This window comes from Salmo salar, chromosome 17, assembly GCF_965601325.2.
Source record: "Salmo salar chromosome 17, fSalSal1, whole genome shotgun sequence".
In the NCBI taxonomy this organism is placed as follows: domain Eukaryota; kingdom Metazoa; phylum Chordata; class Actinopteri; order Salmoniformes; family Salmonidae; genus Salmo; species Salmo salar.
Genome location: NC_138307.1, coordinates 51,475,560 through 51,502,988, shown reverse-complemented (window position 1 = coordinate 51,502,988; position 27,429 = coordinate 51,475,560). Strand labels below are relative to the sequence as shown.

The following is a 27,429-nucleotide window of genomic DNA, read 5'->3' as shown; positions in this document are numbered from 1 at the left end:
CATGTAGGCTTGCATCGGACTCGGCTTCATACATAACAAGGAGGGGTGAGTGGAATAGCCGACAGAAAGTTTTAGTACCACTTCTTCGGACTCAACATGAACTACGGAGAAACTGGGACCATTGTACAATTATTTACAAATGCCTAGTGACAAACCGTGTCATATTTCTGCTGGCGTTAGTGTGTTTAGGTCTACTGAGCGGTAAGTTTTCTCCATATGGTTTTCTCTGGCTTTCATACTTTCCCTGGCGCATGTAATCGGCAATAAATTACCGTTACTTTCTGTTTTTGAAATCTAACGGCTCTGGATTTGCTCATGGGAAACTATCTCTATATTGAAGTTTCACCAATAATTGTTGAATTTTTTTAATAATGTATGATTTTATTATATGCTGTAGGTTTGTTTTTGTGGGCAGGTGTAGGAGACTTGTCAATTTCATTTCAAGTTGTGATTGAATCGTTTTTGGAAAAATGTTCTGAAATGACTAAGGTGTAATTTACAATGTTGCCAAATTCTGGTTACTCAATTTTAGTGCAACATTTCTGTTCTTTTGATGAGTTGATAGCAATGACTGTATGGGGTTGATACGTTGTTACTGCTGTCAGTGCTTCTCCTTGCTTCCTGCTTTGCAACTTCCTATGCAGAGAAGTTCATCTGAAAGAAGTTGAATAAGATTTATATACACCATCATAAAAAAATAGAATTATTATGAGCATAACATATCATGATAGAGTATCTTATTATAGGCTGTGTTTACAAACATGAGATAATTATACATGCTACATTTAACATCCCTTATGCATCCATCTATTCTAATCTAAACTGATGTATTTTATTCTTCATTGATAATAGATAACTCGTGTTATGGAACAGCAAGTGAGCGATGAAGAACCTCAACCTGTAGTCCTTAGAGAACAGATCCGGAGGAGAAGAAAGATGAAAGCCTTCACCTCCACCTTCTCTGTGGCCATGGACCAGATAGCCATCGAGTTCGTCCTCCCCACCACCACTAAGAGTAGCCGCAGCCCGGACACCTTGCTCCTGGAGGTGGCTGGGAACTGGACGGTGGAGCAGGTGAAAGCCCAAGTGTGGCTGAGGGTAGTAGCCACCAACCTGTGCCCTGAGTTCTATCAGAAGTACTCCCCTGACCACTGCATCCTGCTCTACCAGAAGAAGGGCAACTGGTGTGAGATCTACGATAAGCACCAGGTGTTTCAGACCCTGGACTGCATCCGCTACTGGAAAGGTAGAAGCTTTAAGTCTTAAATCGGTCTTTTATATCCTTGAATTATTTGTATACGGTATATTTTATTGTGAGGAGTGTTGAGATGTTTTAATAAAGTTGTGTTTGAATCTAAAGCTCTGAAGAAAGATGTGGGGAAGATCCACCTGACGTGCCGGCCTCAGCCCTCCGAGGAGTCCACACAGTACCAGAGGTACCTCAACTACCTGATTGGCTACGACGTCACCGACGTCAGCAACGTGCACGATGACGAGCTGGAGTTCACCCGGAGGAAGCTCCTCACACCCCGCAAGAACGAGCTGTCCGACCGGGACCCCAAACTATACTCAATGGACCCTTGGATCACATCCAAGCACCTCCCGGAGTACCTGCTCACCAAGGTATCTAACCCCTAACCTGGCTGCTCCAGGGGTGCAGCTCTGCGGGGCGACCCTCTGCTTCTTGCCTGCTCCCAGCCTGTTCTGTGTTGGGTGATGTAGCTGGGTACTGGGACAGCAAAAAATTGCCAATTTCCGTTGTCTCTGTATCATGGATCATTAAAGATTGAATAATATTTGATTCTAGGTGACCAACAGCCACATCCTGCTGGTCATTCACAGGAACAAGGCCAGCCAGACCATCAAGGTGTCCATCGACGACACACCCGTCCAGGTGCTCCAGACCTTCTTTACGAAGATCTCCAATAAGAGGGCTCTGCTGGGAGTTCCTGAGGATGTGTGTGAGGGAGACTACGTCCTGAGGGTGTGTGGCAGGGAAGAGTATATCTATGGGAACCACCCGGTCAGGGACTTCCACTGGGTCCGACAGTGTCTGAAGAACGGGGAGGAGATCCATCTGGTTCTGGAGTCGGCTCCTAATCCGGGTCAAGACCTAGTCCAGAGAGAGGACTGGGCACAGGTGGATGACTGTACTGGAGTGGCAGGTAAGCTAGCATCAACATTCCCCTAGTAATCTTATCAGAATATTTCACCAATAGATTACAATATGTGCTTTTCAAGTAAACAAACTCCCCTAGCCCATAGAGTTGTGCCACAATAAACAATATTATAGCACATGATTTTACTGTGGGAAGTATTTCTTTGATGATTAAGATGATTCATATTCCTCTGTTCCAACAGGCACTCATGAGCAGCTGACCATCGACGAGAAAGACCACGAGCGGGTCTTCACCATCTCTCTGTGGGACTGTCACAGGAAGTTCAGGGTTAAAGTCCTGGGCATAGACATCCCGGCTTTGCCGAGGAACCCAGAGCTGATTGTGTATGTGGAGGCCAGTATCTTCCATGGCCAGCAGCTCCTGGCTCAGGACAGAACCTCCTCCAAGGCTTTCACTGAGGAGGTGCTGTGGAACACCTGGCTGGAGTTCAATATACGCATCAGAGACCTGCCCAAGGGGGCTCGCCTCAGCCTACAGGTAAACTGGTAAACTGTATAAGGTTTATTGGTTTAGTCTGGCAGCCGTATCTATATTTACTTTAGCCAACATCTTTGTTGTGGGATTTTTTTGTAGAATACCAGTCTATTATTTGGAGAATATAAAATGAATCACAACTTAATTCAATTCATTACAATTTAACTCTGTTCTCTTTTCTCCTCTACCCAGGTGTCCTGTGGGAAGGCCCAGACCCAGATCTCTAAGGGCACCTCCTCCTCCTACCAGGACAATGGAGGATCCCCAGGTGGCGGTAGCAGCGGCAGCCATGATGGTAGTAAGACTAAGAGTCGTCTGCTGTACTACGTCAACCTGCTGCTGGTGGACCACCGCTCGCTGCTGCGCCAGGGAGAGTTCATCCTCCACATGTGGAAGATGCCTGAGAAGACTGAGGACAACAGCAGCGTCAATGCAGACAAGCTGACCTCAGCCACCAACCCAGACAAGGCCTCCTCCATGGCCATAGCCATCCTGCTGGACAAGTACTGCTACCCAGTGGCCCTGCCCAAGAGCAGGGAGGGCAAGGTGGCTGGGGGGGAGGGTCGGGAGGCCGAGGGAGGGGAGAGGGGGCAAAGGGAGATGCCTAACCACCTGAGGAAGCAATTCGAGGCAATTGTTGAGACAGATCCACTGCACCCTCTCAGCCAAGAAGACAAAGAGCTGCTGTGGCACTTCAGACAGGAGTGTATGCGTCACCCCAGGTAAGACTGAAAGGCATGGTCATCTAATACTATATTACTGAATAAGTTTGAGTAATCTGAGTTTATAACACAGAAGCACTTGTTTCATCGCAATTCCATCGTTCTTAATATGTTTCCTGTAAGAGTATCACAGAGATCTTTCTGTGAATATGATTCAGTGCAATTTTTAGGAGTTTTATTGAAATGTTGTAAATCTCGCTACTGTCTCCTCCCAGGGCATACCCCAAGCTGCTGGGCTCTGTGCTGTGGGGTAGACAGGAGGCTGTCCTAGCCACCCATAGGCTGTTGGAGAGGAGCTCTGTGTGGGACCGTAGTGTGCTGGATGTGGGCCTGGCCATGCAGCTGTTAGACTGCCACTACTCTGACGCTCACGTCCGCTCTATGGCCGTACGCAAGCTGGAGACCCTGGGGGACGACGACGTTCTGAGATACCTGCTGCAGCTGGTCCAGGTGAGTTAGTCGGACTTCTTGGAACCAAAATTTGTCTGAGAAATGTCTGATGTGTTTCAGTCTTGGTTCTGTCAAGATTCGGTCTGTGCCATAGAGGAACTGGGTTTCGTTACCCAGCCCTAGTCATGCAAGTTGGCATTTATTGTCATGACTCTTGTCCCGGAGGCAGAACAGAGCGATTTCACTTTAGATAGGCCCGCTGAAAAGTCAAAATTAGCTATATTGTAAAAATTCATTAAAGCAAACATTTGCTTTTTTGGTCTAAATTTAAGGTTAGGTTTACACATTATGGTTAGCAGTTTGGTTAAGGTTAGGTTTAAAATCTGATTTTATGACTTTGTGGCTGTGCTAGCTAGTGACCACTCTGCAGAGCTGCCTCCAGGACAAGATTCATGAAGAGAATGACTAAACCGCCCTAGTCATAGGTGTTTGGTCTACCTGTCTCTGAGTGTAGAAGCACACATAAAAACAAGTAGTTGTTTAATACATTGACCAGGAAAAAACACAATAACAACCTTTACAGACAACACTGCCTAGTATTTTCCCAGAAGGGAGCACCTGTGGGCAGTTTTGCATGTGCCATTCGTCACTGTAGAGTCAAATAACTGTCTCTACTGTCAACAATGAGGCCTTGGTTAAACATGCAAAACAGTGTGAGTATGAACAAATCCCCAAACTGGAAGATACTTTATAATGTGTTGCATTACAGTTTAGTGAAACATTTTGCTTGCATTTATGATGTGTTTATGTTGAGAAAAATGCATATGTGTGCTCCTCTGTGTTTTTCAGGCTGTGAAGTTTGAGCCGTACCATGACAGTGCCCTGGCTAGGTTCCTGCTGAAGAGAGCTCTCAGGAGTAAGAGGATAGGTCATTTCCTTTTCTGGTTCCTGAGGAGTGAGATCACCCAGTCCATGCACTACCAGCAGAGGTACGCTGTGCTGCTGGAAGCCTACCTCCGAGGCTGTGGAGAGGACATGCTGCAGGACTTCAGATGCCAGGTGGGTGATCGTATAGCCTTGACCCCAGCCGTAAACAAGAGTACGGTGTGATGTGTGATCGGACACAGTAGGAGTGGGTGAGGAGAGTTCCTCCTCCGTATAATGTGACTGTAAGGCTTTGACGTCGTAGCCAGTCAGGTAGTTGAGGTACCTCTGGTACTGTGTGGACTCCTCGGAGGGCTGAGGCCGGCACGTCAGGTGGATCTTCCCCACATCTTTCTTCAGAGCTTTACCTTCAAACACAACTTTATTAAAACATCTCAACACTCCTCACAATAAAATATACCGTATACAAATAATTCAAGGATATAAAAGACTGATTTTAAAAAGACTAGGTCAGTGTCAGATAACGAGGACCTGAATAAAGAATAATCCGATTCGTTATCATCAACAGGTGGAGATAACAGAAGCCCTGCAGAAAGTCACCAGGGAGATAAAGGCCATGTCTGCTGAGAAATATGATGTTTCTGCACAAGGTGAGCCTGTCGCCTCAAGTCAACGTACCTCGTATAAGAGGTGGAGATAAATTCCTATATAAATGAATATGTAGTGAGTCCCGGTGTTATGTTCAGTTGTGTTCCAGCTGCGTCAGAAGCTGGAGAATCTGCAGACGTCTGGGCTGCCAGAGAGCTTCAGAGTGCCCTATGACCCGGGTCTACGGGCTGGTGCTCTGGTGGTGAGTGGAAAAATACCTATCCATCTCTATTCTACCCCCCTCTTATTTTCCTGCAAGTCTCTTCTCGCTTGTCTCCATCCCTTTCTTCACCATCATTTCCTGTATCCTCCACTAATTGTATTCATACTCCTCCATTCTCTCCTGTGTTTCACTTTAAACATGGGTCCCTCTCTTCAGATAGAGCAGTGTAAGGTGATGGCCTCTAAGAAGAGACCGCTGTGGCTGCAGTTTAAGAGGGCTGACCCCACCACCCTGTCCAGTGACACCATCGGGGTCATATTTAAGGACGGGGATGACCTCAGGCAGGACATGCTCATTCTACAGGTGTGCGGGCTTGCTTTCTCAATGGGTTAGGCAAAACTGTCCACCAAATGTTCCATGACAAGTAAGTGCTCCTCTTTTTAGATTCTGCTGATCATGGAGTCCATATGGGAGGAAGAGTCTTTGGACTTGTCCTTACTGCCCTACGGCTGTATCTCTACTGGGAATAAAATAGGTATGTCAACTGACTTTACACTGTCATGACGCATTAATAATAATATATTACAACATATACTGTACATAATTATATATATATATATATGTGCCATTTCTAATTAAATAAGCATCTCTCTTGCTCTCTCTCTAGGGATGATTGAGATAGTGAAGGATGCCACCACTATTGCCAACATCCAGCAGAGCGTTGTGGGAAGCACAGGAGCGTTCAAGGACGAGATCCTCAACCAATGGCTGCGGGACAAGTGTGTGAGCGAGGAAAAGGTAGCTCGCTAGATTTACTCCCACGGTGCTGCAGCATCTCCGCTGTAGAGGATATAACTGCGCCGCAAAGGGGGAAGGAAACACACCTGCTACATTTCCTGTTACCCAGGGCTTTGTCTGCAGCACTATTCATGTATACTCAGACTGTGTAGGCTGAAGCACCTCCACATTGGCCGTTTAGAAATATCCCAATGCAGCAGTCTCCATAGCTTTAGGGTGAAGGTATACCACAGAAGCTACCACAACACTAGCAGATAAATAGAGAAAGATGAAACACGGTTTGAGTACCTGTGTTTGCTCCAATGTTGTCTGTGGAAATAATCGAGCAGAGCTGGTTGTATGAAATTGTAGCTCACAAATGCTCTTCATTTCCTCCACTCTGTCTCTATCACTTCCCTTCTCCCTCTCTTTTGCTGTCTTTCTCTGTCTCTCCTTGTCTCTCTCTCTCTTTGTGTGTGTGTGTGTGTGTCTCTCTCTCTCCCTGTAGTTCCAGCAGGCAGTGGAGAGGTTTGTGTTCTCCTGTGGAGGGTACTGTGTGGCCACCTACGTGCTGGGGGTAGGAGACAGACACAACGACAACATCATGATCACTGAATCTGGTACCAGAGCTCATCCTCATCTCCCTATAGCACAAACATGATACAGTACTTGGCTTTAAGTGGCTGCCAAAACATTAGGAATACATTCCACAATATTCTATATATGTGGGTGAACCTATAGAAAGTGATTATCTGTTCATCTGAATGTAGTAATTTGTTTCTGATGTATTGGATGGTTGATCTATAACATGCTTTTTTCCCCATTGATGTGTCTGCCCTCAGGTAACCTGTTCCACATAGACTTTGGCCACATACTGGGGAACTATAAGAGTTTCCTGGGTATCAGTAAGGAGAGGGTTCCCTTCGTCCTCACCCCTGACTTCCTCTATGTCATGGGCACATCAGGGAAGAAGAGCAGCCCACACTTCCAGAAGTTCCAGGTACTCAAACTAACTTGTTGTCTAACTAGTAAAAATACACACACACACACACACACACACACACACACACACACACACTTAACTAGAGTATTTATCTCATCTAGAGTACTAACACATACCTACCCCCTCTCTCCCAGGATGTGTGTGTGCGGGCCTACCTGGCTCTGAGGCATCACACCAACCTCCTCGTCATCCTGTTCTCCATGATGCTGATGACGGGCATGCCTCAGCTCACCAGCAAAGAAGACATCGAGTACATCCGCGAAGCGCTGACTGTGGGCCGGCCGGAGGAGGAGGCACAGCGCCACCTGCTGGACCAGATAGAGATCTGCAGGGACAAGGGCTGGACCGTGCAGTTCAACTGGTTCCTGCACCTGGTGCTGGGCATCAAGCAGGGGGGGGATAAACGCTCGTCTTAGGGGGCTCCCCTTGTGGTGCCAATGGCTTAGTGGGCTGGCAACACCAGTGTGATGGGTTCGAATCCCACAAGGGCCACATATGTGATAAACTGTAAACCACTTTAGGTACAATTACTATGTTGATTAGACTCCCAAATAAGGAGAGAGTGAGATATAGTCAGAGACCAAAGTCTGGATCTAAAGGTTTGTCAACCCTTCTCAATGATGTAACCAGTTGTTCCAATACATTACTCATTGACTGTACCATGGACTGTATACAGTACCAGTCTTATTTTTGCACTTTCAAGATCAAAACCTGATCTTACAATATGTTTATGAGTTATACATAAATATTGACTCCTGTTCGCTTCCTAATGCACTGAAGCCGATTGTATCATCTGTTAATATAACATCAGACTTGCATGACTGATGGTGGCAATACCATAATAAACCTGATCGTAGAGAAATATAGTTATATATTACCTCCCGTCGCTAGAGGGCGACATGCAGATTGTAAACGGAGTGATTTACCAACCCCATCAGAGGAAGAGGTATCTAGGAAACCAAAGGAAGTTTTTCCACAGCAAGGTGAGTTCACGTAAACAATCAGAATTTCGGTGTTTTATCGTGGATGTAGTCAGTATAGTTTTACCATAAAGTGACCTTTCACTCATCAAGATAAAAGAGGTTGGGGATCAGGCGCGCAGTATCGGAGTAGGCTAGCTAGCTACTTCAATTCATGTGTAATGTGTGCAGCGCCACCCCATGTCGCCCGAGCCCAGTGTAATCCAATGATTGACATTGAAGCCAGTGAATCCCAGCTAACCCAATTGTGTCTGTGTGTCCTGGACAGGTAGCCTCTCTCCATCTCTCAGGTCTTGGGGGATGGGGATGCGGTTGCAGCCTCAGTGTCTGCAGCTGGACTCCGTACTGCAGACAGTGAGTGTCCTGGAGGCAGTGATCCGGAGGAGCTTTGGTCCTGATGGAGGACAGGTGCTGTTCACACGGGACACGGGGCAAACTCTGCTGACCCGCCACGGAACACGCATCCTCACAGCCCTGCGGGTGGAACACCCGCTGGCCAGGTAACACAAGTTAGAGTATGTGAGTGGAGTTAAGCGGTTGGAAATCTCGCTCATTGCTCATGGAGAGATGCCGGCCCACAGCTCCAGCGCTCCACGTCCATTCAAACCGCCCACTAAAACCCACTCACAGCTCACAGGAAAAAAACTGCAACTCCAAATTCGCTCCATTTATTAAAATGACAATTTAACGAACACCTACATATTTTTTGACTACCTGGTCTACTATTTTGTTTTGAAGCATTGAAACCAAACCATATGATTTGATTAAAAAGTCCTTTAATAAACATGAAAAGGTGAATGTAAGAAGCACTCATAATTTCAAATAGGCTACATGTCATATTAAACAGCATATAAACACTCTAAATAGGTCAGGAGCCAGACAGGGAGACTAAGTAGGAATGAAAATTGATTATTTACGCTGTATTAAAATTATTTCAAGGCTATAACCTACAAATAAATATATTGTGAACACACTAGGCTGGTAGGGAGTCAGGGACATTAAGCGCTCAGCATTTTAACAAAGGTTTGTTGTATTAAATCATTATAGTCTATAAATTGTGCATATAAGCTGTGACTTAAATGAAAAAGTCCTTATTAGGCTCAGTCTAGAGTTCCTAGGAATTCATTTTTAGAAACACCAGTTTGGCCGGAGTCTGTGGCTTCATGCTCATGTGATGGTGCCAGCAGTGGAGAATATCCTCTCTGAGCTTGCAGAGCCACTGGGGATGCTAAACAACCCTTTTGGCTACTCTTGGCAGGCTGGGCAGGGATACAGAGTTGTTATTTTCTTCTTCTATAGGTAGGCCTAAAGGTTTTTAGTCAAACAACCCAATCAAAAACAGAAAGCGCCTTGAAAGTTGGAATATGAAAATCAATTATGGCCTATTGTATAGATACTCTAACAAAAATGAAGGAACATTTTCAGAGATCTGATTTGTTATGTGTATATACTTTGCTACAATGAAACTTAATTAGCTACTCACCTCGTTCCTTTCTTTTAGCACGTAGTAAGTACACCATCATGTATTCGGGATATGTGCCTTTTCAGATTCCGCAATTATTATTTAGTTGTGGACACTACATCACCACACTCCCTCTCTTGCTCTTGGTCCTCATCTTTGTAAGACACCTTGATTTTGCACCGGTGTGTTTTATCAGTCTGTTTATGAAAATATTTAGCAAACCATGACAGTAGCTAAAGTAAGGAGCTATAGCAGCACACAAGTAGACTACAAATGCATGCTGGGCCAGGCATGCCCTGAGCTCGTGAAGTGATTGTATAATGGAGCGCTATTGGAGCGGGCGAGAAGACCGATGCACCAGCCTTTGGGAATCTTGATCCACACCAGTTAAATAGGGCACGCTCCAGCTCCGCTCCAGCTCCGCTCACATACTCTGACTGTCTACACTGTATTTCTGATCAATTTGATGTTATTTTAATGGACAAAAAAATGGCTTATTTTTTCAAAAACAAGGTGATTTCTAAGTGACCCCAAACTTTTGAACGGTAGTGTACATACATATATACACACACACACACGTTCACGCTTACAGTACTTTGTGAAATCTCAATGTGTGTGTGTGTGTGTGTGTGTGTGTGTGTGTGTGTGTGTGTGTGTGTGTGTGTGTGTGTGTGTGTGTGTGTGTGTGTGTGTGTGTGTGTGTGTGTGTGTGTGTGTGTGTGTGTGTGTGTGTGTAGGATGGTGGTGGAGTGTGTGAGGAGACACAGCTCGGTGACAGGAGATGGCTCCAAGACCTTCGTCCTGCTGCTCGCCTCATTGCTACGGGAGATACAGAAACACACCCGAAAAGCCCGCCAGGAAGGCGCAGGCGCCAAGCGTTTGGCTGAAGCTCTGCTGGCCTTCGGATTGGACGAGCTCAGTGATGTCATCACTGTTGGAGTGGCTCCACATGGCTCCTCCCTTTCAGACCCACACAACCCAGGACAAACAGACACACACACTCTGTGTCGCCTACTCAGTGCTTTCCTTCACACCCGGCTCAGCCCTACTCATGCTGAAATCATCAGCCAACTGACCTGTGAGCTGCTCTCGCATTGGAGCTGCCATGGCGACTTCATTAACGAACACTTCCCTGCTCTTCACACAGCAGTATCAGGCTTCCCTATTGGCTGTTCCCGTCTGCTGGAGGGCCAGGTCATACATGCAGATTTCTCTACACCCCTCCCTCTCCGCGACCATGGACCAATCAGGGCCCTAGCGGTGACGGAACCCCTGGAACCCAGCCTGCTGATTGGTGGAACTGTGCTGGAGCTGGGTGGGGCTAATAGAGGGATAGAAAGTGTGTGTGTGAGATTAGGGCGGAGGTTAGACAGTGTGTGTGTCATTCTACAGCATCTAGGAGTGTCTCTGCTCCTCTCATCAGTCAGACAGTCAGAGGCCGTCCTGGCTGCAGTGGGGAGGTACGGGGTGTGTGTGTTAGAGTGTGTGTGTGAAGAGGACCTCACCTTGTTCTCTGTGCTCAGTGGAGCCCAGCCTGTCTCAGACTGGGCTGTGATTGGACAGGAACACGTTGCTACGGTTACCTTCTGCCGGCCGCTGGTGCTGGGAGCTCACAGGTATGGTAACAGGATAGTTACACACACTCTCACACACACACACACACACACACACACACATACACTATTCTAATTATGTGGTTTTCTCTCTCTCCCAGGTTCGTCAATGTGGGGTTTCCTAAGGCAGAGGACAGGGGCAGACCCCACAGTCTGGTTGTGTGTGGACTGACAGAGGGCCAGACGGAACAGAGTGTATGTGCTGTACGAGATGCTCTACTCATGCTGCATACCTCCTGGGGGCCCAAACACAGGACTAGAGCTACAGAGAGAACTGCACGCACAGACGTGATGGAGCCTTATTGTGCCATTTCCGTGGGCGGGACTTTTGAGTTCCTGTTACACCACACCCTCCTACAGCGCAAACACAGACACACACACTCTGTCACACACAGACACATACACTCTGTCACACACAGACACACACACTCTGTCACACACAGACACGCAAACACTCCGTCACACACAGACACGCACGCTCCGTCACACACAGACACGCACACTTCGTCAAACACAGACACACACACTCTGTCACACTTGGACAACCCTGCCGTCTCGGAGATGCTAGCAGAGGCCCTACTGAGTGTGCCCAGACAGATCTACTCCCACAATCCTCGGCGCTACCTGGAGGCTCACGCACACACTCTCAGTTGCATACGTAACCATGGTAACTCTCCGGACTCGCCGGAAATGAGTGCTGTTCTGGCAGCGGATGGTTCTAATATGGTCCAGGCTGACACAGGGTCAGGGTCTATGTCTGGGTCAGGATCTGGGTCAGGGGTAAACGAGGTGACGGTTTGGTCAAGCTCTGGCTCTAGTTCAGGTGTGGAGTCAGTGTCCTGTAAGTATCAACTGGTCCTGGCTGTTCTACAGTGTCTCAGGAGTCTACTGTCTGTGGACACTGTACTACACGCTAATACCTCACACACCTGTCAGAGAGAAGAGGAGGAGGATGATGACTGAGAACTCATGCTTGAATTCCTTTGTGTTTTTGTTTCATTGTTCATCCAAATGTTTCGTATTCACTGCTTGAAAAGGTAATCTATTTGTGTAGTATGTCTTTGCAGATTAATTTGTATGTTAATAAATCCGATTTCTGTTTGATGAAATAGGACTATGGTTATATTACATTGTTACAGCGACAGAACAGAGCATTTCCTTCATCGCTTCTCCCCCGCTCCACTGTAGAGAAAACACTGCCCAACCCAGACTTTTTCTTATTCATTAACTTCTAAGGAGGTCAGTTGCTGTATTTATGTATCAATTACAAATGGAATCTCCTTGTGAAATGAAGGTTCACAGTGTAGGCCTACATAGGACAATTGTTATGCCAAAAATCAAATATTACGCTATACTGTCAATATGCATGACGAAGTATATAATGTACTGATGTGAATTTTGAGAATGGTAAAATCCCAATCGTTTCTAAACGTTCTGGACTGTCTGGTAAAACGATGCTCTAGTGAGATGGAGTGGTGACCGATCTGCTCACTGTTCTATTTCTATGATTCTGCGTGCGCAATCTCTAGATGGGTGGTTGTCATGGATACCCGGGTCACATGCGTGGGTTTCCTGAAGCCAGCAGCAAAATGATGCGAGCTAGCTAGCTAGCGTCTCCACTGCCATTTTCATTCGGCTTTCATCAAAAGGCGGTAGCTAAATTAGCGAGCTATAGCTAGCTACAGATGAACAGAAATTGAGAATGGGTGTAACGTCAACAACATTTGTAACAAAAGGCTGTGTCTGTGGAATTATTTTTCAAGTGAGCTGTCAACCCTTGCAAGCCTGAGCTGGAATATATATTTTTTTATTTGTAGTATTTTTTATTTGCCTGACTCTTAAAACCGATTAAAATGAGTATTGAAATCCCAGACGGACTGACCGAGCTGTTGCAAAGCTTTACAGTGGAAGTGTTGAGGAATCAGCCAGGAGACCTTCTGGACTTTGCCTTGCAGTATTTCATCCAACTGAAGGAGAATCAGAGAGGATCCGCCTTTGACAATGCCCGAAATTCGGCTAACGGTCGACCTGGTGGTAATGTTAGCAGTGGAAGGGCGGTCAATTTTGCCGAGGAGGCAATGCAAATTGATTCGGAAAATGAAGAAGATGATGAGGAGGAGGAGGAATTCGTAGGTAGCTAACCTCACCGTTCTGCTAGAAAAGTCAGTACAGCCTGTGTGTTGCTGCTAACCTTGATAGCTAGCTAACGACGTTACGGTAGCAGCAACTGAGAAAGCCAAGCTTACTAACGGTTTGCTACTACTACACTATAGTTATAGTAGTCAGGAAAGCTGACGTTATCTACTGACCATTTTACCATGAATCCCTCATGGACAGAGGGAAGTGACAACTTTCGCGATAATTGTACTTCTGGGTAACAGATGCCAGGCCAAGAAAAGGCAATTGAACTCACAATCACATCTCGAAGGGAAATGGCTATCTAGCTACCATCCCAAAACCTTGAATAACCCCTATTGTTTACTTTGGCCAGTGCGGAGTGGAAAGATTTTTCTGAAAGTGTCAGTTGCTATCCTGACCTGTGTGAGCATCAGTAGCGTTAGCTAGCTAGATCCATTCCATGTTAGCTTGCTAACGTTAGCTAAAAACAATCAACAGTGATTTTAGATCAGAATGCTCTATCTGTTAAGCCAGAACCTTGTTACATGGTTATAGCATAGTAAAATACATCTCATCTTCATGTAACTTTGTTTTATTAGCTCCAGTGATCAACAGATTCTTGAGAAGGTCTTCAGGTAAGAAGGTTTTATATTCTAGCTATGTCATCTAATAATAGTGTAGTTAAAGAACTCTGGTTTGGTTGTCCCTTGTATTTTGCATCCACAAAAGTACCCACTTTTCCAGTGTTTTCTACAGATAGTGAAAGGAAATGAAATCTGAAGTTGTGTGTTTGATGGGCATAATGATATCCTCTCTGTGGCTGGGACTATTGATCCAGTCAGAGCAGCAATTGCTGCTGTCATCACTATCACATATGTTAATAGTACTGTAGCAGGATCACACAAACGTCTGTCTGCTAGCCAGAGGGGTTTTCAATGCACACAGTACTCAAGTATCAGGAGCAGTCTAGAGTTCAGCATGTTCACCTATAGACATTACAGGCGTAAACAATGCTGGGTGAAATGGATTACACTGCAGGTTATGTGACCTCCTGGGTTTGGTGTGGTTGGAAGCACTCTTGGAATCCTGAGTGAAATCTGAATGAGGCACTCAAGTGTAATGTGATGACTCTTGTTCCTCTCTACAGTGTGTGCTGAAGCATTCAACCCTGATGATGAGGAGGAGGAGGACAAAGAGCCCAGGGTAAGATCACTTAACCTTCATCACTATGGGGTTGACCTTTAACCTCAAGTTAGCTAATGATGTGATGCCGCTGGACCACTGCAAACCATTGTTGATCAAAACTGGTTTAGGTTGAACGTTTGTGTATTTATCAGGAACAAAATAACATTTCAGCATAAGAAGTCAGATGCTGAGTGAAACATGGTGGGAAGGAGATTAGATGACAGTATGCACTCTGTACATGAACCTGATACATTAGCTATAATAATACATGCTAATTATGGCTCTGCTCTGCTCTCTAAAAGATCACCCATCCTAAAACCGATGAGCAGAGGCACAGACTACAGGAGGCCTGCAAAGACATTCTGCTGTTCAAAAACCTAGACCCGGTAAAGTGAAGTGGGGTGGAAAGACTATAGGTTGAACAAATGTATTGAGGAAAAGTCAACAAATATTCTATAAGGATGCTGCTGTGTGCCGTGGCACTGAAATATCTCTGTTTGTGTTAACAGGAGCAGATGTCCCAGGTACTGGATGCAATGTTTGAGATGCCAGTGGAGGCTGGCGAACACATTATAGACCAGGATGACGATGGGGATAACTTCTATGTTATCGAAAGGTAGGACTTCAGATTCATCAAGACATTGTAAACAGACTAGACAGTCTATACAACACTTTTTGAGACCGGGGCCCATATTCACAAAGCGTCTCAGAGTAGAAGGGCTGTTCTAGGATCAGTTTTGTATTTTAGATCATAATGAATATAATTAGATGGACAGATCCTAGATCAGCACTCCTACTCTGAGACGCTGCTCCCGAGTGCCGCAGCGGTCTAAGGCTCTGCATCTCAGTGCTAGAGGCGTCACTACAGACACCCTGGTTCGAATCCAGGCAGTAGCCACAACCGGCCGTGATTGGGAGTCCCATAGGGCGGCGCACAATTGGCCCAGCGTCGTCCGGGTTTGGCCGGTATAGGCCGTCATTGACTTGCCTAGTTAAATAAAGGTTACAAAAAATACTGGCGCCGATGGGTCTGAAATCTATTTCCTGTATTATGCACTACTATTGGCCAGAGTTGGGTGCGATATAAGATTTTCCCATATAATAAATACTTATGAAATTAATGCATTTATCATTATGATGTTGCCTTATTTCCCAGAGGGACCTTTGACATCCTGATGAAATCAGATAAGGTGGAGCGTGTGGTGGGTTCCTATGACAACCAGGGCAGTTTTGGCGAACTGGCCCTGATGTACAACACCCCCAGGGCTGCCACCATCATTGCCACCTCTGTGGGAGCCCTCTGGTGCATGGTAGGTTGAAGGCTGTAGGGTGAACCAGTGGATTGCACTGTAGCTGATATGGATGAGAGGATGTGTAGGTAGGCTGTTACATACTGTTTGAATGGTAGGCTATGCCCCCCAGTAGATTGTGGAGTGAATTACAGAAGTGATGCCTAAAGCAAAACATGCCAACATGCCTTAGTTGTCTGAAGGCATCAGCCTACTAACTTGAAATCAGAATCTTAACCATTACGGGAACAAAATGATAAAACTGACTTGAGTGTTGAAGCAACTTGGTTACTGGAGTAACCATGTAGTGTGGTGTTTGGTTGAAATGATCTGAGGCCTGTGATGTTGTATGTACCCCAGGACCGACTGATGTTCAGGAGGATCATAGTAAAGAACAACCACAAGAAGAGGAAGATGTACGAGGCTTTCATCGAGTCACTGCCCCTGCTCACATCCCTACAGGTAACAACTGTGATCTCTATAGGTGGTTATCAGTAAACCTCCCAGTAAGGTGCAGAATGTTCGATTTGCTTGCTGGGGGGGGGGGGGGGGGGGGGCAAGGAGACCTTCAGCTCCGCTAAAACCATTGACAACTGCGTGCCATTTTCAAGGGATTGTCAAATAAATGACCATTATTTGATTTAATAATAATCAGCTCCTGAAGAACAAGTCAGAACTACTAATTTGGGATGATTCCATGCAAACCTGGAACATCTCGGAGAGTGATTCTGACTGAGTGACACTCTTGATAATCAAATCAAATTGTATTTGTCACATGCGACGAATACAACCCGTGTAGACCTTACAGTGAAACGCATGTTACAAGCCCTAAATCCATTAATAGCACAGTTCTAACACTTTGCATTCTATGGTATATACAATGCATAATGATGTACACCATCTGTAGAGCATTATAACAGCTACCACAACTGTTCTCTCTTGTCCTGACAGGTCTCTGAGAGGATGTGTGTGGTGGATGTTCTATCCTCCAAGACCTACACTGATGGAGAACAGATTATAGCTCAGGTAGTGCTCTCTCTCATTATCCCTGTATTTGGAGAAAGTCCATGTAGAATGAAAGAGGTGCAACTAACTGTTGCTGTTCTTCCAGGGGGCCACAGCTAACTGTTTCTACATAGTAGAATCTGGTCAAGTACGAATAACGATGAATACGAGCAAGGTAAGTCCACTCTATGTTTCTGGAACTGTTGATACGTACTCATGCACATTTATTTAGTTTTTATTGAACCTTTATTTAACTAGGCAAGTCAGTTAAGAACAAATTCTTATTTTCAATGACAGCCTAGGGGCAGAATGACAGATTTTTACCTTGTCAGCTCAGGGATTCGATCTTGCAACCTTTCGGTTACTAGTCCAACGCTCTAACCACTAGGCTACCTGCCGCCCCGCACATGTTAATATGTCTGGAGTTAGTGTTAACAGGTTAAAATGAGCTGAAAGCACCGGTACAGAGCATGTCCATAGTACTGTCTGTCCTATGGAAACCACTATATGTCTTGTATTGTCTGACTGTCTGTCCCCCCAGTTGAAAAAGGAGGGAGAAGGGGTGGAAGAGGAGGTGGAGATTGCCACGTGCACCAGGGGACAGTACTTTGGAGAGCTGGCTCTGGTCACCAACAAGCCCCGGGCTGCTTCAGCGTACGCTGTAGGAAACGTCAAGTGTCTAGGTAAGTAGATAATGACTGCAATCAGCTGGAGGAGCGCTGCCCTCCAGGAATGATCTCAATACTCATGCTCTCTAGTCTAGATGATATCCAACAGCCTTGCTACTTTAGCATCAGCTGATGTGGTTGTCCTTGTGTTTTTGTCTGTGTTTGTGTGTTTGTGCGTTTTAGTGATGGACGTGCAGGCGTTTGAGCGTCTGCTGGGCCCCTGCATGGACATCATGAAGAGGAACATCGTCAACTACGACGAGCAGCTGGCCACGCTGTTCGGAAGTAACACCGGCATTCACGACAACGACACCGCGTGATAGAGTACACTCGGCATAGACGGCTGAGACGTGATGTTTTTATAACAAGGGACTCCTAGACTCTCCTGAGGGGCCAAATACCCCTGGTACTGATCTTCTTTATTATCAGTCTGCTTTAACACACATCACCAACTGTGTTTATATTACAGTATTAGCAATCAGACCATTTTAGATAGACAGAGGTTTGTTCATACTGCAAACTCAGACTTCATATGAGATGAATCCCATTTGTATAGTTTTAGTATTTTGTATGAAACATGAGCATAGTGACCTTCAGATTCATTCCTGGCCTTATATCCAAATGGTACTTATTAAGACACACTTCTATCAGGTTTGTCTAATAGATTAAGTACGTTACGGCTTTTGATTCAAAATGAAACATTGGGGTCATCTATTGTCCAGCATTTAACCTTCCCTCACAGAAAAACACTTTAAAAAGACGTCGCTATTTTTTGTTGTCGCCTATAAATGTTACCACAAGCATGTGAATTCATAATGAAATAAGATTACACTTGTTGTTTCTTATCTCCCAGATGTAGTAGCTACTTTTTCGAGTAACATTTTAGTCTGGACAATGATGTCATATGAAAACAACAGTTTTTCCAGAACAAAAAAGCAACATAGAGCTGGTAGTGGTATATTTCAGTGTACCTTTTATTTGCAGTTGTCAACTTATTTTTGATTAAATTGAAAAATGCATATTGTACTTGAAGTTTGTAATAGTGTTATAGTCCTGAGTTAAGCATTTCTGATCTAGTTGGTGAAGAGCATTAGTAGCATATCATTTGTTAAACTGAGGTGTATTCAATTTGTTAAATCAAATGGGACATTGACACAACTTGGTGCTCAGTAGCTAAAAAGGCAGTATTTCCTGACAAATCCATATGTGAAGTTGGTCTAGACAGAACCAATGAATTAATGGACTGTGTTGCTTACTTCATTCTTGTACTAGTTATTGTCTTATAAGCTGTTAATTAGTTGTCAGAGGATGTTTCTTTGACATAGTGTCTTTTCCCATGTGATTTCTGATGTGTCAGTGGGTGTTTTGGGGAGCTGTTTTTGAGGTCAATATTTCCAACAGGTAAATCATAGGGTGTCTTCATAAGGGAAATATCAGATAGGGAAATTCTCTTAGCATTTTGCATATTGCTGCTAGACCTACGTTTGGTACATAGTTTCTTTGGTACAGTCTGTTAAAAAAGAAAATTGTTGTTTTTGTAATTCACGCACTGCTCTCCTTAATAGCTTAGTACCGTATTTGCCTTTTTTGAACCAGAGATTTCGTAAGTGTCATTATTTGAACCTGCCAATACATTGTCAGATAGATGTTCAACCTTCAATGCAAGTAAATCTCTAAACCAGTTTTATCAGTCAACTGAAAGGATTTATCTTGCCTACCTCTGCACATAATTACCTATGCCAACAACAGGTATCTGCCATTCCTTGTTTCATGGTGTTAATGTCAGTGTTCTTTACTTAAAAACAGACTTCAATTTGTTTTAATTTAATATTTTTTAAGGGTCCACTCCGGCACTTGCTTTGCAGTTTCCCATTTTTCCTGTAATGTTGTTACAATACACCTAATTTCCTGAGTATTTTCAGCATCTTAACTGTTATTTGAATTTCCATTGCAATAAACTTATGTTTTGTATAAATAATTGACCATTTGCATGTTTTACTGTTGTGTATATTACACATGTAAACGCAAACAGCAAATGCATGCATGTTTACAAACATTTATCAAAGACAGTCTGTGCCTTTATTTTTGACTGTCTTTGTCTGCCAGTCCCTGAAATTGTAGTCAAAACTGTAACTAAACCTCATACAGTATAAGGACTACAATAGCTAGCTGATTGAAGTCGCCCAATTAGAGCCATCTAAGAGATGAGGGACATGGATTACAGCCAAAAGGAACAGCGCAAACAAATACGAGGGTGTATTTACTCAGTGAATAACCAATTAACAAGAGAGAGGCCATAGATTGACGTCTGAAGCCACCAATAATGTTTGCGAAAAATAATAATATTTATCTCTCACTTCTCGTTGATGGTGAATGTTTTGGTGAGTTGCAAAGAAAGTTTATTTGAAATACAGTAGACAAAATGTTTAATGCATTGAAATGAAGAAATAATTAGCAGAATATTACAGACGGAGAGGAAAAAGGTGAATTTGACATTGCCTCCTTCAGTTTCGAATGACATGTCAGATCGCATACAATGTTCATTGTTGGCGTTTCGTTTTCTTAACCAGCTTGAGCAAGAGACGAATGCATAGGATCTTTCATTCTTTCATTTCACTGTATACAAATATTGACATTTGTTCCGCGTGACATGTTTTACTCTTTTCTACTTCTGCATATAGCACAAGCTCCAAATTCTGTCAGCTCGACACTTCTGTATTTTGACAAAGCCTTGGCCAAATTAGGTTGCGTTTGCCAAATCAATGGGATCGTGTATTACTATGTAAGAATTTCGTTGTAAACCAAATCACTCGGCAGTAATAAAGTTTGCTGTCAATGGCGGGTATAACTATTTATGAGATATTTTCGTGATTTTAAACTTATGGCAGTGAGTTATCGTCCTTTCACGGTATTGAATGAATGAGCTCAAATGAGCATGCGCGATGTCCTGAACGTTTATAACAAGGCCTGCAGGACATGACGCTGTTGAGAAATCGAAATGAAAAAGTTCTGTCTACGTTGATTACACAATTATACGAATCTTTATTGTTTTGTGACAGTTGCTCTCAATTTCCAAAACAAATGTTTACCAAAGGCAAAGGCGTAATTGGTTCCGCATAAGAACAGTCACCTCAGGCCCCCACCCTTTCCCTTCCTCATCTCACCCCTTTCCAATGTTGTACACCAGGGAACACTGTCCCGTAAAATCATCCTGTTGTCTCGCATTTGGGTATTTTAAATGTGGTCACCCTAGTCAAACATATTGTGTTCACATTCAATAACTTTGTTAATAAAACGTTAATGAATGAATGAATGGTGTGTGTATGTTTGTGTCCAGTCAGATGACCTAAAGAAGCATTATAACATGGTGTGGGAAGTTAAAAGTCCTCTGAGCAGCAGTAGTACTATGTTGGATATCACAGGGCCAGGGCCAGAGGCAGGTAGAGACCAGGGATTGGACCTGCTCCAGTGTGAAGAACACCTGCCCTCCTCCCCCGGATGCCCCACCAGTGACAGCCACATGGAATACGGTAATTATAAGCTAATGTCATGTTTATGATGTGATTATAGATGTGTAATGTAGGCTACGCTTTATGCAGGAAAATATAATGGTAAGTCATTACCATACTTTTAAATTGTAAAGCACCTTTTATACATCATTTAGCAGAGTGATGCAAATACATCATTCCTGATTTACTGTGAAACATCATGCTTTTAGATCTCTGTTCATTCTAGCTGTTCGATTTACATATTTAACCCCTTAAAGGAACTCTGATCAACCTAGTTATTCTATTTCTATAATTTCCCCTTAGATGACCTCCCGAAGCTGGAGGAGGTGGAGGACCAGACAGCCCCCATTGTGTTTCAGGTGGGGGCGAGGGTGTCCCATCAGGAACGTGACGGACACACACACACTCACACGGCCGGGCCCCCGGACACACACTGGCTCACACAGCTAGCTCACATTGCCACGGGCCCCCAGAGTCCCTTGCTACAGGGCTCCACTCAGGTCGTCAGGTAAGGGATGTTACTGTACCACACACACACACACACACACAACACACACACACACACACACACACACACACACACACACACACACACACACCACACACACACACACACACACACACTCCCATTTGAATACTTCATAACTATCCATTTCTAACTACCCCAGGTCAACTCCCATCCACATCTTTGGCACCAGTAGTAACCTCCATTCCTACGCCCGGCCTCCCCACACCCGGCCTCCCCTGACCTCCAGCAGCCTGCCCTCTAGAGGCCAACACAAGGAGCGCAGCAGGCGAGTCAGGGTAAGATCTGTTATGCTACACTACATCCACCAGGTGGCAACACTGGACCAGTGCAGCAAACGCACAGCACTGCTTTTACTGAGAATACACACACACACACACACACACACACACACACACACCACACACACACACACACACACACACACACACACACACACACACACACACACACACACAATTATACAATTTGAAGTCAATTGTCTTTCCCCATAAATTAGGAAATATGTAGTTGTTTGAGAATATAAGTGAAAGTTATCTAGCTAACTAATTGATCCTGTGTTAGTGATAATCCCCTCTGGTCTCTCTCATATCGACAGGTCAGTAGTGAGTGTGAGTCTGCTGTGTCCTGCCACTTCTCTGTGTCTGATGATGAGGACATGGGATGGAGCCACTCCTGGCCACCTACTGCCTGGCACTGCTTCCTCAAAGGTTCATATATATGCACTTATCTGCCAGTTTATTAGGTACGCCACCGCTTTCACGAAAATGGATCGCTCCTACAGACAGTACTGTAAGTCAAGTGGCTGTGGCTTGCTATATAAAGCAGGCAGACAGGCATCGAGACATTCAGTTACTGTTCAGTTATTGAACGTTAGAATGGGCAAAACCAGTGAGCATAGCGACTTTGAGCATGACATGATCGTCGGTGTCAGGCTCGCAAGATCCAGTATCCCAGAGTCGGCCGCCCTCCTGGGCTTTTCAAGCTCGACAGTGTCTAGGTTTTACCAAGAATGGTGTGACAAACACAACCATTCCGTCAGCAGCAGTCCTGATGGCGAAAACAGCTTGTTGATGAGAGAGGTCAAAGGAGAATGGTAAGAATCGTGCAAGCTAACAGGTAGCCGCAACAGACAAATAATGGTGCAGTACAACAGTGGTGTGCAGAACGGCATCTCGGAACGCACAACTCGTCAGTCCTTGACCTGGATGGGCTGTAGCAGCAGACGACCACACCGGGTTCCATTCCTATCAGATTAAAGAAGAAGTGGCTCCAGTGGGCACGTGATCACACTGGACAACTGAGGAGTGGAAAGACATCGCCTGGCTCAACGAATCCCGGTTCCTGTTGTGTCATGCTGATGGCAGAGTCAGGATTTAGCATAAGCAGCATGAGTCCATGGACACATCCTGCCTGGTGTCAACAGTACAGGCTGGTGGTGTACTGGTGTGAGGAATGTTTTCCTGGTACAAGTTAGATCCCTTGATACCAATTGAGCAATGAGCGTTTCCGACACCTTGTAGAATCCATGCCCCGAATAATTCAGGATGTTTTGGAGGCAAAGGGGGGTCCGACCTGGTACTAGATGTACCTAATAAACTTGCCACTGACTGTATACATCTATGTGATCACTTCCGGGACCCGAACGCCTGACCTTGTTGTGCAATGACCATTAATCTGTTTTTTATACATTTCTTCCTGTGTCCTCAGGCACTCGTCTGCAGTTCCATAAGGGTTCTAGTGTGGAGTGGCAGGATGCTGAGGAACTGGTGTCGGACGAAGACTCAGACGATGAGACAGAGGCTATATCCCACCCCCTGAAGGTACATACTCATTTAGAGGCAATATCACATCCCCTGAAGGTACAGTAATGCCTAGCTCAGTGGACTGATGTGTTCCTGAGTAACACAGATGAACTGAAATTCTTTAATATGGTCTCCTATCATCTCCTATCTCCCTGTGAGCCCCTTGTGAGTACAGTTCACCATCACTAACCCTGTTGTGTCTTGTCCTCAGGGCTATGGTCGTGAGGGCCTGAGGCTGGTGTCCCACACAGAGAGCCGGGTGTTCGGCCAGTCCGTCCTCAAGCTGACCTTTGACCCAGGTGCCTGTGGGGAGTGGCTTCTGTCCGCTGAGTGTTTGCTGGACCACCCGTTTTACGTCAGAAACAAAGGTCAGAGGCCTGGGTGTGTGTGTAATGTGTGTGATGTGTGTGTAACGTTTGTAAAGTATAAGGTGTAACGTGTGTTCTTCTAACGTGTGTGTGTGTGTGTGTGTGTGTGTGTGTGTGTGTGTGTGTGTGTGTGTGTGTGTTCCTGCGCCAGGCTGGTCGTCGTTCTACCCCAGTCTGACTGTGGTGCAGTATGGGATCCCGTGCTATGATGTGATGGTGGGTGATGTGTGTCTGCCTCCTGGACACAGAGATGCCGTCCACACTGACGACTCCCTGGTGTTCGACATGTTCAGGAGGTAAAACCTCACAGCGTTAGTTCAATATTGGTAGTAGTGTCCATTCTGTAGTTTACAACGCCTGTGTGACACACTGGATTTGAACCGCGGCTCAAGACTGTGTTAGCCCCCCTGAGCTAAAGCCTCTCAGATCTCCGTGTGTGACTCTTCTTTGTGTTCCTGTGGTTTTCACGTCAGTTATGACTTCACTCCCCTGGACTCGTCGGCAGTGTACGTTCTGAGCAGCATGGCTCGGCAGCGTAGGACCACCCAGTCCTGCGGGGGCGCCGTCAGCCCCGACCAAGACACACACCGTAACAAGCCAATTAAGAGCCAGCAGGACTCGGGAGCAGCCGGCGGGGCTTCGCCAACGAAGTGCAAGCGGCCAATGAATGCATTCATGCTATTCGCAAAGAAGTTCAGGTTAGAGTACACCCAGATGTACCCTGGGAAGGACAACAGGTGTGTGTGCGCATTTGTGTGTGCAAAAAAATCTCAAAATTCCCTGGACTAAAAAAATCAAGTGAAAATAACACATTATTGTGTGTGTGTGTGTGTGTGTGTGTGTGTGTGTGTGTGTGTGTGTGTGTGTGTGCTGCCCTCAGAGCGATCAGTGTGATCCTGGGAGAGAAGTGGAAGAAAATGCGAGGAGAGGAGAGGAGGATGTACACCATGGAGGCCAAGGCTCTGGCTGACGAGCAGAAGAGACTCAACCCTGACTGCTGGAAACGCAAGAGAACCAACTCAGTGAGGAGAGGACACGCACACACACACACATATCCTATGAAGCCTCTTGCATGGTGTTCATTTTAATATCAGCCCCTTGGAACTGTTCCTAACCTTTCCTCTCTCTTCATCTTGTTCTCCGTTACAGGGTTCCCAGGGGAACTAAGAGACGCAGACACACGAGAGAGGGATGAGGCAGATGACAGGAGAAAAGAGAGGGAGGCGAAAGAGGGGAGGACAAACTTGGGAGAGGGGTGTATGGGGGGAGGCAGGACACGGACGACGCACGCGCGCGCACATACACACACACACACACTTTAGATACGTATATAGATGTACAGTTGAAGTCTGAAGTTTACATACACCTTAGCCAAATACAGTTGAAGTCGGAAGTTTACATACACTTAGGTTGGAGTCATTAAAACTCGTTTTTCAACCACTCCACAAATTTCTTGTTAACAAACTATAGTTTTGGCAAGTCGGTTAGGACATCTACTTTGTGCATGACACAAGTAATTGTTTACAGACAGATTATTTCGCTTCTCATTCACTGTATCACAATTCCAGTGGGTCAGAAGTTAACATACAATAAGTTGACTGTGCCTTTAAACAGCTTGGAAAATTCCAAAAAGTAATGTCATGGCTTTAGAAGCTTCTGATAGGCTAATTGACATCATTTGAGTAAATTGGAGGTGTACCTGTGGATGTATTTCAAGGCCTACCTTCAAACTCAGTGCCTCTTTGCTTGACATCATGGGAAAATCAAAAGAAATCAGACAAGACCTCAGAAAAACTGCAGACCTCCACAAGTCTGGTTAATCCTTGGGAACAATTTCCAAACGCCTGAAGGTACCTTTTCCAAACGCCTGAAGGTACTTTCAGGTTATGTCGATATAGGACTCGTTTTACTGTGGATATAGATCATTTTGTACCTGTTTCCTCCAGTATCTTCACAAGGTCCTTTGCAGTTGTTCTGGGATTGATTTGCACTTTTCGCACCAAAGTACGTTAATCTCTAGGAGACAGAACGTGTCTCCTTGCTGAGCGGAATGACGGCTGCATGGTCCCATGGTGTTTATACTTGCGTACTATTGTTTGCACAGATGAACGTGGTACCTTCAGGCGTTTGGTAATTGCTCCCAAGGATGAACCAGACTTGTGGAGGTCTACAATTTTTTTTTTCTGAGGTCTTGGCTGATTTCTTTTGATTTTTCCATGACGTCAAGCAAAGAGGCACTGAGTTTGAAGGTAGGCCTTGAAATACATCCACAGGTACACCTCCAATTGACTCAAATGATGTCAATTAGCCTATCAGAAGCTTCTAAAGCCATGACATAATTTTCTGGAATTTTTCAAGCTATTTTAAGGCAGAGTCAACTTAGTGTATGTAAACTTCTGACCCACTGGAATTGTGATACAGTGAATTATAAGTGAAATAATCTGTCTGTAAACAACTGTTGGAAAAATGACTTGTGTCATGCACAAAGTAGATGTCCTAACCGACTTGCCAAAACTATAGTTTGTTAACAAGAAATTTGTGGAGTGGTTGAAAAACGAGTTTTAATGACTCCAACCTTAGTGCATGGAAACTTCCGACTCCAACTGTATATATAATATACTAACTGTGCTTGAACATAAGATATATTTTTTATGTCCGACTTGCCTTAATCTTCCAAAGCAAGAATGTATTATTTTTAAATCATTTTGATTCATTTCAGGTCATTTCATACCTTATAGCTTGAAACACATGAGCCCCTGTGGTGATGTAGAGTAAGGAAAGGGGAGGTGAAAACAACATGTCTATTTTTCAACCAGAGATCAGTCTAGGGAATTTAACAATGCTTCCGATTATGTCTATATTTGTATAACTTGATATATTATTGCTATTTTATTATATTATTACTATTTTCACTTTGTAAATGCAGAGAGGAAGGGAGGGAGGGGTGGGATATGTGCTTAACCTTGATTCTTGCTGTATTCTAAATTGACACCTACCCCTTAATTAAGCACTTAAAAACTACACTCAAAAACGATCTTTTGGTGTTTGTTACATTAGCCCATTGTTGATACCAAAATGTTTGCGGTTTTCAAGATAGTGGACTTTCAAGAAGCAAACTGTCACTTGCCCCATCATAGTTTCCTTTAAAGTAGATTTTATCTAGTCATCTCATATCTACAGTAGTGTCTAGTGGGTAGGGGTTGGTTTGGACCTGGGCATATCTTACCCAGGTCAAGTGCACTGGGTGTGTGACAAACGACTAGGCCATACAATGTGTTATATTATAATGATGTTAACATACCTATGGGACGGACATGCATACTCTCACTGCAATTATGCACTATATACACTGTATCTTCTGTACGACGGATATGTGTTGTGTACATCAATATGTAACGAATAATTCAAGTGTAGCTAAACGCAAGTATAATTACGGACTCAATCTCAGTTGAGATTGTGAAATTGATTTGATTAGTTTATTTATTTGTCTTCATCAATAATGTACAGGTCCTCCTGAAACTTGCACCCACAATGCTCTTGTATTATAGTGTAAATAAAAACATGGATCTGAACTGGTTTTTTTTAAAGAGTTTCATTGGGGTGACAGGAAAGATTACTGAGACTACGACAAAAGTTTGTTGTGATAGTAAATGACCAGG

At 44.6% G+C, this 27,429-nt stretch overlaps 4 protein-coding genes across 4 annotated transcripts; all 4 read left to right on the top strand.

The window, feature by feature from the left end:
* LOC106576084 (phosphatidylinositol 4,5-bisphosphate 3-kinase catalytic subunit gamma isoform) lies at positions 1-8,104 on the top strand. Its single transcript, XM_014152969.3, has 16 exons — positions 1-201; positions 853-1,246; positions 1,361-1,623; positions 1,808-2,165; positions 2,362-2,657; positions 2,847-3,376; positions 3,592-3,826; positions 4,616-4,825; positions 5,220-5,301; positions 5,398-5,501; positions 5,679-5,825; positions 5,907-5,997; positions 6,130-6,260; positions 6,748-6,859; positions 7,082-7,239; positions 7,377-8,104. Exons 2-16 carry the CDS (start codon positions 865-867, stop codon positions 7,656-7,658), a joined length of 3,381 nt encoding a protein of 1,126 aa, XP_014008444.1. The 5' UTR covers positions 1-201; positions 853-864; the 3' UTR covers positions 7,659-8,104.
* On the top strand, positions 8,060-12,406 carry bbs10 (Bardet-Biedl syndrome 10). The gene is made up of 4 exons (XM_014152970.3): positions 8,060-8,225; positions 8,491-8,722; positions 10,422-11,300; positions 11,399-12,406. The coding sequence occupies exons 1-4, from the start codon at positions 8,060-8,062 to the stop codon at positions 12,258-12,260; spliced, it is 2,139 nt and encodes a 712-aa protein (XP_014008445.2). The 3' UTR covers positions 12,261-12,406.
* A 426-nt stretch (positions 12,407-12,832) lies between these two features.
* On the top strand, positions 12,833-19,540 carry LOC106576083 (cAMP-dependent protein kinase type II-beta regulatory subunit). The gene is made up of 11 exons (XM_014152968.3): positions 12,833-13,430; positions 14,015-14,050; positions 14,563-14,618; positions 14,903-14,986; positions 15,110-15,216; positions 15,757-15,910; positions 16,250-16,351; positions 16,841-16,915; positions 17,001-17,069; positions 17,436-17,577; positions 17,746-19,540. Exons 1-11 carry the CDS (start codon positions 13,151-13,153, stop codon positions 17,880-17,882), a joined length of 1,242 nt encoding a protein of 413 aa, XP_014008443.2. The 5' UTR covers positions 12,833-13,150; the 3' UTR covers positions 17,883-19,540.
* A 270-nt stretch (positions 19,541-19,810) lies between these two features.
* On the top strand, positions 19,811-25,232 carry LOC106576097 (HMG box-containing protein 1). Its single transcript, XM_014152987.3, has 11 exons — positions 19,811-19,943; positions 20,985-21,092; positions 21,375-21,579; positions 21,740-21,875; positions 22,196-22,307; positions 23,308-23,420; positions 23,614-23,770; positions 23,922-24,066; positions 24,244-24,507; positions 24,651-24,792; positions 24,920-25,232. Exons 1-11 carry the CDS (start codon positions 19,886-19,888, stop codon positions 24,935-24,937), a joined length of 1,458 nt encoding a protein of 485 aa, XP_014008462.1. The 5' UTR covers positions 19,811-19,885; the 3' UTR covers positions 24,938-25,232.
* The last annotated feature ends 2,197 nt before the right edge of the window (positions 25,233-27,429 follow it).